This window comes from Macaca mulatta, chromosome 4 (genome assembly GCF_049350105.2).
Source record: "Macaca mulatta isolate MMU2019108-1 chromosome 4, T2T-MMU8v2.0, whole genome shotgun sequence".
NCBI lineage: Eukaryota > Metazoa > Chordata > Mammalia > Primates > Cercopithecidae > Macaca > Macaca mulatta.
In genome coordinates, this window is record NC_133409.1 from 164611142 (window position 1) to 164625161 (window position 14020).

Here is a 14020-nt window from a genome sequence, read left to right on the forward strand (position 1 = left end):
AGTGGGGGAAAAATACAATCACTTATTTTTATCATTTTCATTTTAAGGTGCAATCAACACACATTTTTGTTTTCCTTAAGATAGATAACAGAAATTAAGCCTGAAGATTTTTTTCTTGTTTTACTTCCTTGGCTATGATACGCTTGTGATATCAGATGTAAATATGAGGACTGAGTTTTAGTATGACCACTCTTAAAACTTTTAAAGCATTCTTTGAATATTTAATTAACTTGTTTTTTAATTAACTTATTTCTTAATTTACTGTTTTCAAAGTTCACAAGTAGTTTTGTGGTCTACTTTTGAAAATCGAAGTCATTAAAGACTGAATAAAAATTTTGTACCAAAGTCGATGTGCCTATTAATCTTCTCATTCACACAAATATACATATATATACCATCCTATATGCTATCAATGTATGTACCTTAAATTTAACTCAATTCACAGAAAATACAATGTATACTGAAAACAAAAAATTAGTAACAAGCCACTTAGACTAACACACTCATAATAATCCATGGTGTGCTTCAAATGAGAAGACTGAGGTCCTGATATTTTTCGTATAGGTACTAGAAGAAACATGTCCCTGGAAATTCCCCAAGTAACTTCGATTATAGTTCGTTTTAGCCACCAAGAGCTGTAGATAAACCATGAGGTTCAACCATTACTCTTTGAATTTGCTCATCTTAAGTAAATTGGCAATACATTTCATATGCTTCTGGCATTATCCATAACAGCATCCGGAAGTGCTTCTGAGGATTACTTTGTCTAAGAAGGAGAATTTCCCTTGAGCTAACTACTCTCATGCATCTAGAGTTCACAGTGGCGGCTGGAGGTTTTTTCCATCTTAGTCAATATGTTAGGTTTGTACTGATCCTAGAAAACAATTACTTCCTAATATTCTAGATGAGGCAACTGAAGCCAAGAGAAATAGTAACTCGTCCACAAGAGACTAGGAGAGCTATCAAACTTCCCTCCAGTCTTTCATTTCTGGTCAAAAGTATGACTATGCTAGTTTAAAACATCTAGAGCATCTGCCCAGGGTCTGTATTGCTGCACTGGGGGTGGGAGAGGGGAAGAGGCAATGACCTTGACTTTTGTTGCACGTCCCTCAACAATAGGCAGTGACTGGTTAACTCAGATCTGTCTGCTTTATTGGTCTGACTTGAATGGAAACACCATCCTGTACTTCAAGCCAGCTCTTGAAAGAGTTGTCTTTCCTGAATCCAAAACAAGATTCAATCCAATCCTGAATCTTCTGAAGGTTTGTTTAGAAAGCTCAGATCAGGTTTTCTTCAGAGTCCATTTAAGAAAATCTATGCCACATATAGACCAAGTGGACCTCCCAAGGACACTAGCCAGAAGCAGAACTGCTGGTCTCCTTGGCTATACTAGACCCAGTTGCAATGGTAAGTCATCAGTTCCCAGATAGAAGTTAGATTTTGCTAACTCTTCCCCAAGTTTGTATGTCTTCAAGCAGATTCTATTACCTGTGAAAACTCTTTGCCTTCATGAGGCTGGGAAACAGAATAGATTTTAAAAAGCTAAATTTCCTTTTGAAGATGACAAATATACATACTCTCATAGCCACTGAAAATGTAAAATGGAAGCCAGAGATGTGTCAGAAGAAGCAGCCAACGAGATCTGAAGTATGAGAAAGACACAATGAGCTGTTGCAGGCTTGAAGATGGAGGGGGCCACGTGGAAGGTGTGAGAAGGAACTGAATTCTGACAACACCCAGACAGCCTGGAATAGGACCCTGAGCCTCCCACCAGAGGAGAACACAGCCCCATCCAACACCTCGATTTTTTTTTTTTTTTGAGATGGAGTCTCACTTTGTCACCAGGCTGGAGTGCAATGGCACAATCTCAGCTCACTACAACCTCCAACTCCCAGGTTCAAGCAATTCTCCTGCCTCAGCCTCCTCAGTAGCTGGACTACAGGTGCCCACCACCATGCCTGGCTAATTTTTGTATTTTTAGTGGAGACAGGGTCTCACCATGTTGGCCAGTATGGTCTCAATCTCTTGACCTTGTGGTCCGCCAACCTTGGCCTCCCAAAGTGCTGGGATTACAGGCATGAGCCACCGCATCTGGCCAACACCTTTTTAACCCAGTGAAACTCTGAGCAGAGAACCCAGCCACATCATGTCAGACCTCTGATCTACAGAAACTGAAGTAATAAATGTGTTGTTTTTAGATGCTCTTAAACATTAAAATAATGCTACGAGGTCCTGAGTTAGTTCATGCAAGATGTGGGTTCAAGTTCTAGCTTTGCCACTCACCTGCTGTACGACCCGCACCATGTCTTCTAACCCCTGAGTCTCATCTCCCATCTGTATATTGGGGGTGTGGGGTGTGAATAGTAGTATCTACTTTCTAGAGTAGTATGAAGAGCAAAAGGAAACACTTAGCATACTATAAGGCATTATGTAAATACTAAGTTTTTACCATAAACCTTCCCCCCAAAATCAATGTGTTGATATAAATTCTGCATTTCTCTTCACATATTCCCCTCATTTTAATGAAGCATAAACTTAGATCACTATTTTGTGAAATACTTGTTAAACAATGACATAGGATTTTTTTTAAAAACCTAAAAAGAAAATACATTTACTGAGGGGATCATGTCTCTCTCAATACAGACAAGCTTGAAATGTATTTCAGGACTACCCTCCTCCTGCCCCAACTGTGTCCCCTCTTCTCCTCTCGGAACAATGACTGGCTAAAAACTGATTGCCTCGGCAGGGCGCAGTGGCTCATGCCTGTAATGTCAGCACTTTGGGAGGCCGAGGCAGATGAATCACTTGGGGCCAGCAGTTCAAGACCAGCCTGGCCAACATGGTGAAGCCCTGTCTCTACTAAAAATACAAAAATTAGCTGGGTGTGGTGGCGCACGCCTGTAGTCCCAGCTACTCGGGAGGCTGAGGCAGAAGAATTGCTTGAACCCAGGAGGCGGAGTTTGCAGTGAGCAGAGATAGCACCACTGCACTCCAGCCTGGGCGACAGAGAGAGACCGTCTCAAAACAAACAAACAAACAAAAAACGGATCAACTACACTTACGGCTGCAAGCACACCTATGTCAGTGGCTCGCTCTCCTCACACCCCCCTAACAACCAACACTTAGAAGCACTTTGACATTCGGGATTTTATTGGATCCACCTAAGCCTGACCTGAGATAGGGATGAAATGACACTATACAATAAAGGGCTGGCCCCAGACCATACCACCAGTCAAGAACACAGCCAGGCCTAGAGCTGAAGCCATCTTATTGCCAGCTGGGTGTCTGCCTCCAACCGCACACCACCTGGATTGGCAGAGGGCCGGGAGGACAGAGGACGCTGCGCACTTGTTCTGTGGCCAGGGTGGCACCAGGTTTGCCAGCCCTCTCCCAGCACCCTGTTCACATGCCCTGGTGGTGCCAAAGTCCCAGGGCCAGGCTGGAATTCAGGACACACCACGCAGGGTGGTACGTGGATCTCTGAACTTGCTTGTCTTCAAAACGCAGGTCAAAGCTGATCAATAATCAGAAGTCCCACAACTTGTCTCAAAAATACCTTCACGTTCATTTTATCTGAATGTGTTCAGTGCTATTGATGTTAACCATCCCTCCACTCCCCACAAAAGAAAACAGATCTTCTTGAATCATGTCAGGTCCTTAAGGAACTATAAGATAAAACGACCAACATTCGACTTAATTTCCTTCTCCTCCAAAGCCTGAATTCCATATTTAACATCTTAAAAGCAAAACTGAGGGCAAATACAGCACTGACAAAAATCGCAAATCATAAAGGCAGAAAATGGGATTGAAAGGACTTCTTTATGGATGAGAAATTAAGTTCATTATTTGGAGTCCCCTTTCTAGCTTCTGAAACTGCCAATTGATTTATTTAATGGTAGGCTACAAATATACATTTGAGTACAAATTAGTAATGTTAAGAAGAAAGGAGTTAGATCTGAGTTAACAGTCCCTTTGAGTCTTGATTGGAACTTCTGAGAATGTACTTTGTAGAGGAGAGGCAAGCACTGGGGCATTTGGGGTGAGTATATAGATTCAGCTATAATTCTGCTTCCAATATTAGCAAGTCAGATGCAGACCACTGTGTTATCTTTCTAATTACCTTCCACCTCCTGTCCTTCTCTAGCCAAACCTAAAGGAGTGAGGTGAGGGGATCTCAGGGGTACCCACCAAAACACAGCCTCTAAGTGATGATTTGAAATAATATGTTCTTACGTACATCTCCACTGATACAGATAAATGAGAGGGTACTACGTTCTCTTGGGACTCACAGATTTGGGAGTGAAAGACTCAAAATTACTAATGAAAGAGCATTATAGAACTTTCAAGTCCTAGTGCATTCTTTTCCCGGCTGTCACTCATCATTATGACTCTTAGCAAGACATGAATACAAAACATTGCTTTCTCCATAAAATGGATCTAATCTGCTCCATTTATCTCAAAGGATTGTTCTCAAAAGTTCTTTAGTTTACATAAAAATATACAAATAAAACATTATAATTGCTATGAACACATTTAAGCAGATTTGTTTCCTTTTTCTCATAGAGTTGGGCATTATCTTTAGGGTCTAAAGAAAACTAGATTTATTATCTAACAAATGAAAATAATTGAATTACAGAAAAACCTAATTATTATTCTCCTCCAAATCACCAGATTCATAATTTACATTGCAATGAGTTTCCTGGTTAGGGCACTGATTAAAATCACTGCTATATAAAATGGTTCATTCAATATTTCTTTGGGAATGCAAATTCAAGTTTAGCAAACAATAAGCACACTTTCAAAATGAAATAATGTTGACATTCTAGGAGATGATTAAGAAAATTAAGAAACCACAACCCAAAAGTGTTTTTAAATGATCTTATTGATTTCCTCAAAACTGAATGATTAGAAAATGAAATTTGAATTGTACGTCAATTGTAAACCTTTGTATGCAGGTACCATTTTAGAAGCATCTCGCCTTCAATAAAAAGGCTTCTACACCAGTACAGGAGAGTGAGCTTTCGGTTTTGTAGAAACACAAGCTCTAGTTGTTAAGTAATCTTTGGCACCCAACTTAAGGCCTGCCTTGAATACTAATTCAAATGGAAATGACCTTAACACTCTAAATCCTTTGTTAAAAAATCGTAACAAGGAAACACATTCCTCTACCCTTTTGGAAGGTTAGAACTGACCTTAGCATTTAGTCCAAACTCCATTTTACAGAACAAACGGCTTTGACACTTGGCAGCATTTTTTATTAGAATGATCAAAGATCTGTATTATTCGTTATTTCTCTGGATAATGATCAGTTCCTGTGCACGGGCAGTGTGAACTACCACACCTACAAAGAAGAAAGTGTGTAACAAAGACATTACATTTACCTCCGCCCCACCTTTTTCTTTGTTTTTTTTGTTTTTTTTGAGATGGAGTTTCGCTCTTGCTGCCCAGGCTGGAGTGCAATGGCACAATCTTGGCTCACCGCAACCTCCACCTCCCAGGTTCAAGCAGTTCTCCTGCCTCAGCCTCCCAAGTAGCTGGGATTACAGGCATGCGCCACCACGCCCAGCTAATTTTTTTGTATTTTTAGTAGAGACAGGGTTCTAATTTTTGTGTGTTTTTAGTAGCAATGGGGTTTTACCATGTTGGCCAGGCAGGTCTCGAACTCCTGACCTCAGGTGATCTGCCCACTTTGGCCTCCCAAAGTGCTGGGATTACAGGCGTGAGCTACCACACCCACCTGGCCCCATTTCTTTTAAGAAGTAAAGTAGCAAGAGTTATTTCCATAGATGGTATTGCAAATTCTGGTACATTTTGTAAATTCAGAACCTAGGATTTAACAGTGACTTGGTTGGTTCTTAGAGGATAAAATTGAACATGCTTAGAATTGTGCAGCGCAACAAAGGTTAACACAATTGATTTCCTGCTCACATTTATTGTGGCTAGAGAGCCTATTTTCTTCTCCAAAAATTGGAAAAATATAACACAATAGCAATTTTTAAAAATACATAAAACTTCCCAGATCATGACATGAGACATAATAGCCTGTATATATCAATTGTGACCGCTTTATAAAATGTCATTCATCTAATGCATTTCTGAAATTGCCCTTAAAGCTACACATACACACATGACTCTATATCACATAAAGGCATCCATCCATGAACAGAAAGAAAAGTCTTTTATAAGTACTGTGTAGGGAAGGCTAAAGTAATACATACTTAGATTCAGAATAATTTTTAAGAAAAAACGTGGGGTTCCAAGAAACGGTGATTTACATTCAAATGAACATGTACATTTGCAAACCTGGATAAGTAATATTTTCATGAAGCACGCTACTAGAAAATTCACACTGAATTATTTGTTTTTCAAAGGCCTCTTTCAAAGTACAGACTCCAAGTCCAAAGCAAATATCCACAGCATGAACAAATAGGATGCCTAAAATTCTAACATTTGCTTCTGCATGGCTTTCCTCCTCACTTCCCTACTTCATAACAAGAAAATATTTCCTAGATGGGACAATGGTAAGATGTTGTGCTAATACATTCCATAGGATTTCTGGATGCTGGACTATTACATCCAGGTTACAATTTGGGGATGGATTTTTTATATCTATTGCAAATGGACTACACTCCAAACACAAAAAGATTCCTGCCATAGCAGAGAATCCAAATATCCCTAATACAGAAAGAGAATCATTCAGAAAGGACAAAGCTGGCAGACTGAGAAAGGAGGCAAGAGTAAACTCTGTCACTGGCCAATTATCTAAAACAAGAATAGCAGCCTCTGTTATCAAAGTTGCCAGTTAAAATTGTCAGCTGTCAGGCACAGTGACACACACCTGTAATCCCAACACTTTGGGAGGCCAAGGTGGGTGGATCGCTTAAGCCCAGGAGTTTGAGACAAGCCTGGGCAACACAGAGAAACTCCATCTCTACAAAAAATACAAAACTTAGCCAGGTGTGGTGGTGTGTGCCTGTAGTCCCAGCTGCTCAGGAGGCTAAGGTGGGAGGAATGCTTGAGCCCAGGAGGTAGGGGTTCTGTGAACCATGATCATGCCACTACACTCCAGCCTGGGTGACAAAGGGAGACCCTGTCCAAAAAAACAAAAAGTTGCCAGCTGTCTTCTCTATAAACAGTCTCTAGATTGGTTTGCATCATGCCCTTTGATGCACCAGATATGTTTAACCAACCTAGTTTTGTTGATTCTGACAATCTCACACATTTAAGAATTTACCATTTTTCAGGCACTTTTCAACGTTAAAAAAAATTAAATCCAGTTATTGAAAATCAGTTTGACAAACAACCCCCACTCCGTAGCCCTGGCCAAAAAAAATAAGCAGCTAATTCGGTGATACGATCTCTGTAAGGCGGCAAATTCCTTCAATTTTCCAAGGAAATAGCATATATATTTTCTTCCATCTTAACTCCAAATTTGGGACCTCTTCCTCTGGTAAAACAGTATTTTATGTTACTTGAAATCAGCCCCCATTTAAAAGACTCTTTGTGGCACCAAGCTTAAAGAGTTTACTGACAGAGGACATCGCCACTATTAACATTCTTGTTACAAAAATTCAGTTTCAGTTGAGTTCCCCTGAGCAGTTATAAATGCCTTTTACCTATAATGAGGCAGTAGGCTATGTGTAAAACAAAGCAAAGAACTGTTCAAATATATGTAAATCTATAATTATACTAACATGAACTACACTGATAGAAGACAGTGTTTTTTTCTCTGAAATATTTAGAGTTTCAAAAGAAAAAGACACAATATTAAGAAATTTCTAATAGATGATTAAAAAGGATTTTGGTTGGTTGCCATTCCCAGGTTTTCCCAGAGTTCTCATCTATGTTCTATACAATGTGTAAATTAAAATGTACATGACCAATTGATGTACTACACATACATCAGATATCAATATATACACGTGAATTAAAGTTCCTTAAATATACACATCCCCACTTAGGATATATCCTATTACATAGGCAAAGCATCATCCTTTAATAATAGGTCCAAGATAGCAGCAATTTGATATTCTATTACCCAGTTACCTCAGAAAATATAGATCCTGAATAGTTCCTGATATGGTACCTGGCTTCAAGAACTCTACAGTAACATTTAGCATAGGTCTCATGAAGCACCAGGCTACACTGTCAATAGCAATTATATAATCCTGTCATTGGAGAAAAGGTTTTATCCTTTCAAAACCTCGTTATTCAAATCTGACTAAGGGTATAATGGAAAAAATAAGTCACAATGAGGTGATATATAAATTTAAACTAAAGTATATAAAGCATTTCTGTTTTATTTCTTACATGTTTTTGTTGCTGTTTTATCAGTGCCTTGTAACAAAGTATTCAGACTGTCCTAACAGATGCTGAAACAGCAATAATAAATTATGCTGAGAAAAGAGCTGCTCTGTGTTTGAAAATATGTAAATGACTCGGTTATCAATTAGTGTTTTTACAAACAGAGATGGCAGGATATTGTACTAAGTACTGTTTTAAAAGAGTTATGAGTCTATACCCTTGGGTAAGTTATGAACTTACAACCAAAATTCACATATATAATATGCAAAAAATCTTTAGGCAGATTTACAATAAACCATTTCAGTCACAGAAGGATAGAATGGCTCTTAAGTAAACATTTATTTTGTGTGTACTATTGGGTGTATCCATGCATGCTCAATGGATAGAAATTACAGGCAGGCTGCAAGTCACATGGATTCTAGATGTACATAATATACACTTTAATATTTACTCTCCATGTGTACTCTTAGGCCCGATTCCAAATCTCCTGGGTATGTGAACACAGATCCTGAGAAAGGTCCCAGTTATCTATGACGGAAGTTTTGAAACTCTACCACTCTACCCGTATTTCATATGAAACAATTTTGTAGATCACAGCTACCGGCTGTAAGGGACAAATTGGCCAACTTAGAAAACTTACATTTGCCAAGGGAGAGACACTAAATTAGAACATATTGTTTAACAGGCTGCAACTCTTTTACTGGGAAGGGGCAACTCCCCCTGCACAGCAGTTTCTCCTGCTTGAAGCTGAGATCACACAAAGAGAACCCTATTGTGTTTCTGCCAAATCACAGCGGGAACACTGGGGACAGCACACCCAGTAGCCAGCAGAGGCACAACCACCATATCAACTGCTGAGATCAGCAGCCCGCTTTACAGCTCCTATGAGGATTTCTCGTCACACAGTCTTATCCTTCTCCTCATCAGGTTTCCCCTGTGTTTCTCGTGGTAGTCAAATCAACACAGAACAGGCTCTGGCTTCTTGGTTATCTTGTATGTTGCCAACCATGACAACACACTTGTTATATCAAATGTTCCCTCAAGCTCCGTGAATTTGGCTGGAAGTTGAACAGTCCAGTGAGATCCTTTGGAAGATAAAATGGTATGTGCATTCATCTCAAGCAACCCCAAAGCTCCTGACATGCTCCATAGACACAGCTGGACTGTTGAGCCCAGTTCTTGTTACACAGGAACGCTCACACCCAGGACTTGGCCTTTCCTGATGCTGAAGGCGGGCAGGCAAGTTCGAAGTCTGGGCACAGAGGCACTTTCAAAGTTGGCAAGGAGAAGGAGGCAAGGTCACTAAATGGGGCTTCATCACTGTGCCATCTCACGTAACTCACACATCTGGGGCAAACGAACACGGAGATCTTTAGGTTGTGGACGGGTCATGCTTTTTCTTCTTGCCCCGACAGGACTTGCAGACACAACAGATTATACATGGGGAGGCCAGGAGTAACAAGGGTGAAGTAACCAAGGCAATGATGCCCAAGCCTACGAGAATCCCCACCACCTGGAAATTTCAAAGAAAAGCATATTTCAGCAATTAAGTCTTTCAATATGTATACTTATTCCAACTATACTATCTGCTGTGGGCCAAATGTTTGTGTCCCCCTGAAGCTCATATGTTGAAACCTTAAATTCCCGATGTGATGGTATTTGGAGACGAGGCCTTTATAAGCTAGTTGGTTTATGAAGGCAGGGCCCTCATGATGGGATTGGTGCTCTTACGAGAACACATGCCAGAGAGCTTGCTTCCTTTCTCTAGGCTCTATGCCATGTGAAGACACAGCAAAAAAAAAATGGCCATCTTCAAACCAGGAAGAGAGCCCTTGCTAGGACATGACCATGCTGTCACCTGAACCTCAGACTTCTCAGCCTCCAGAACTATGAGAAGTAAATTTCTGTTCTTTAAGCCTCCCAGTCTATGGTCATTTGTTATAGCAGCCTGAACAAGACATCATCTCAGGCACATAGAACAGTTACATTTCTGGGATCTTTCAGCTAGTGCCCAGGATTGATCTGAATTGGAGAGAAGCCAGAGAGATACAAAGGACCACATCAAGGATGGAAACCATCCAAATGCCAACTCAAGCTGTCGCAAGCTCAGGATAGTCATGAATTATCAGTGTTGGTGCTCTCTCTACCTGAATTTCCTCAACTAGCTCATGGGGATGTTAATGATTACTAGGATATTAGCACTGACTCCATCCAAAGGAACACGACCTTTAATAAATATAAAACACTATTAAAAATAAACCATGACTCCTTTTGAACCTGCCACATAAACACACAATGGCATGTACAGAGGGATCTAAGCCCCAGGAAGGGCTCACAGGGTTTCAGAGCACTGCCTGATATGGTTTGGCTGTGTCCCCACCCAAATCTCATCTTGAATTGCAATAATCCCCATGTGTCAAGGGCAGGGCCAGGTGGAGGTAATTGAATCATGGGGGTGGTTTCCCCCATACTGTTCTTGTGGTAGTGAATAAGTTTCATGAGACGTGATGGTTTTATAAATGGGAGTTCCCCTGCACAAGCTCTCTCACCTGCCGCCATTTACGATGTGACTTTGCTCCTCCTCTGCCTTCTGCCATGACTGTGAGGCCTCCCCAGCCATGTGGAATTGTGAGTCCATTAAACCCCTTTCCTTAATAACTAGCTTAGTCTCAGGTATGTCTTTATTAGTAGTGTGAGAACAGACTAATACACTACCTTTGAAAGGTAATATGCCTTAAAGGGCTTTAGGAAAGTCATTCCACTGTTTCTCAAGAGGAAAGAATATCTGCCTGCATTCTGCATGTCACTGTTGATTGCCTGGCAGCTCTGGTGCCCCTGCTCCTCCACTTGTCCTTAAGGAGACTGTGCTCATGAATTAACTTTAGGTAGTTACCCCATTACTTTTCCCTAGTCCTGCCCTGGCACTCTCCAGAAGCTCCCAGGCTGAGATGGGACCTCCCAGGAGGGAACAGTGCAGGGAAGAGGAAGAGGGGGGCTCTTTAAGCCATCACGGTTTTGGTTTATGTCACGCTCCCTGTAAGGTCAGGGTACCTGTGTTCGGTTCCACATCACTGACGCTCTTGAGTGGCCAAGTTTATTCCTGCATGGCCCTTTGTCATAATGTCTGAGGAAAATGTCATTCTGAAAAATAAAAAGATTGGTTTCAGTAAATATGCAGTTTTAAATTGAGAAATGAATACAAACCACATCAGATCCACCAAATGGAAGGCAAAGTTTTTCTCTGGTGATATCAGTGACTCCCTCTAGAATTCCAAGCCCATAATCTTTATCTTGGTAGTTATGTAAATCACCAAGTGAAAACAGATCATAATCAATAAGAATCTCAATTAATTTTAAGAAAGAAAAAAAAGAAAAAAGAGTAGTAATGACCTGACTATTTATCTTAGCAAGGCGGCTCTGGCAGAGGTCCAGTGGAATGGGAAGACCAGGAACAAGGTAGCTGAAAGGCTGGCGTGGCAAACCAGGAGAGAGAACACACCAGTGACTGAGGACGGATGGAGAAGAGGAAGTTACAGTCCTAAGATATTAAGAAAGTAACTAGAGAGAAACAAGGAGAAGCAATCACAGAGAAGGGAAAGTGGTTGGGTTGAAAGAAGGCAGTGGCTTTATTGAGAGAAGTGACAACACAGAGATGGAGTTTGTTGGGAAGGTAAGTTTGGACATGTTGAACTTGAGAGATGGTTGAGACATCCAAGCAGGGCTGTTCAAAAAGTTCATCATATAGAACTACACTGAAAAAACAAAAACAAAAACAAAAACAAAACTTGAACCTCAGCAGAGAAATTAGCTCAGGGTCCAAATTAGGTGTAGATAATCTATCTAATAGTCTGTTCATTAGACAAATGGAGAAAGGGGTCTCAATTGGGCATCAGTGTACGTGGGACAGAAGAAACCATAGAACAGACTGAGATTAACTAGGAAGAGGGCTAAACTGAGAAGCAAAGAGGCTGCTGAACGCAGGCATTTAAGACTGGGTCAAAGAAGAGGCTAGAAAGGGAACTGGGATATGACCAGAAAGGTAGAAGAGAAACCAACAGAGGTAGTATCACTGAAATGGATGTGGTCAAGATGTTAAATGCAGCAGAGAATCTAGGTACACTAAGAACAAGTATTATTGGATTCTGCCAGTAAGAAATCATTCAAAATCTGGGAAAGGGGTACAGTCGGGGTATGACTACATGGCCATCCGCGCACATTGCAGTGTTTGGAAGGTAAGTAATGTCAGTAGCAAGAGGTGATTAGGCTTTTTTTGAAGCTTGGCTTCTAAAGGAAAGATAAATAGAGGGGTAGTAAGGAAAAGATGCAGGCTTTAAGAAAAACGTTTACTTGTGTTAACGTTTAAATGTGACACAGTCGAATGCATGGATATGCTGAGAGAGTGTAGAGTGGAAATTGAAACCACAGGAGAGGAAAGAGATAACTGAACAGCTCAAGTCTCTAAGGCTATGGACAGGAATAGAATTCTAAAGCAGACAATTAAGCATAACTCATCCTCTGAAACTACAGGGGTGAGAATCAAGGCAGGAACAAGCTCAACTCCAACAACACTCAAAATTCCTGTTTCGTGTCGGTCTCAGGCCTGGATTTTAGACAGTCACCCCTGTCCTGGTCCCAGGCTCTCCCACTTTTCTATAAACAGAGATCCACAACATCATCTGATGTAGAACTCCACTTGCGTAGAGAAAAACATAATTACCAACAATCCAATGCCCCTGGCTAAAACTGAAAATGAGATCTTAGAAAACAGTCACCAGAAAAAAGATGCTTCAACATTTGAAGTATGTGTATTCAGCCATTTAACATCTGCACCATTTTATCTCCAGAACCAGAACAGCACAAGAGACAGAACAGCATGTTCTTTGTAACACCATCCCCCAAACACATTTCAGCCAAAGGATGGAGATCTGGTGCACATAATTGTTCCCTTATACTCTGGCCTCCTAAAGAGAACCTCATGGGCTCGGCCTCCTTGTGGATATGAACCCAATTAATAATCTGTTGAAACCTGAAGGAAAACACACAAAAAAAACTGTTTTTCACTTGTAATGCATGTGTAATGTACAGTCAATAAAATCCTCATCCAGAATATCACTCATTTAGGTGCGTGCTAGGTCTTAAATATCAAACAAAATTGTAACTCAAGGGCCTATGACAAATCAATTTCTAAATGGAAAATATATCTTCCAACCTGAGCTGCTGAACTTCTAGAGTCTAAAATGTCCATTTTCTTCCCCCCAGTTCATACCTCTTCTTAAATCACTAAGATGGAGGTTATTATTATTATTCATACATGTCATCTTACACAACATATCAAGTTTTCAGTTAAAAATCAAGCAGGTGGTGGCCAGCAGACATTACATGCTAACTGCACACTCACTACTCACTAAGCTTGTCTGAACTAAAGCACTACACAAATCAATTGTTGGATTAAAGCAAATCAAGCAATCAAAACAAAGAGTGAGAAAAGAATAGCAACTCAATGGTAACTGAGGGCTTACACTGATATGGACATATTTCAGAGGTCCAAATTGCCAAAACAGAGTGTTATCTACAAACAACTTATGCTACCCCAAACTTTAAAAGACCAGAAGTGAAGTAAGACCAACTCACTAACCCTTCACACTGCATTTTTAACTCTGAAGTTACCATTAGCCTTGGCACAGGGCTGAATAAAACTGCACCTGAATGTGAGAAG

General features: G+C 40.5%; 1 protein-coding gene across 2 annotated transcripts in view; it reads right to left on the reverse strand.

Annotated features, from left to right (window-relative positions):
- Positions 1 to 5912: 5912 nt before the first annotated feature.
- RNF144B (ring finger protein 144B) overlaps positions 5913 to 14020 on the reverse strand; it is a 188461-nt gene continuing 180353 nt past the window's right edge. The window contains exons 7-8 of one of the 2 annotated variants that reach the window (XM_015135636.3): positions 11356 to 11445; positions 5913 to 9817 (exon numbers count right to left, since the gene is read on the reverse strand). In XM_015135636.3, the coding sequence (XP_014991122.1) occupies positions 9677 to 9817; positions 11356 to 11445 (231 nt within the window). In that variant the 3' untranslated portion in view covers positions 5913 to 9676. 2 annotated transcript variants of the gene reach the window in all.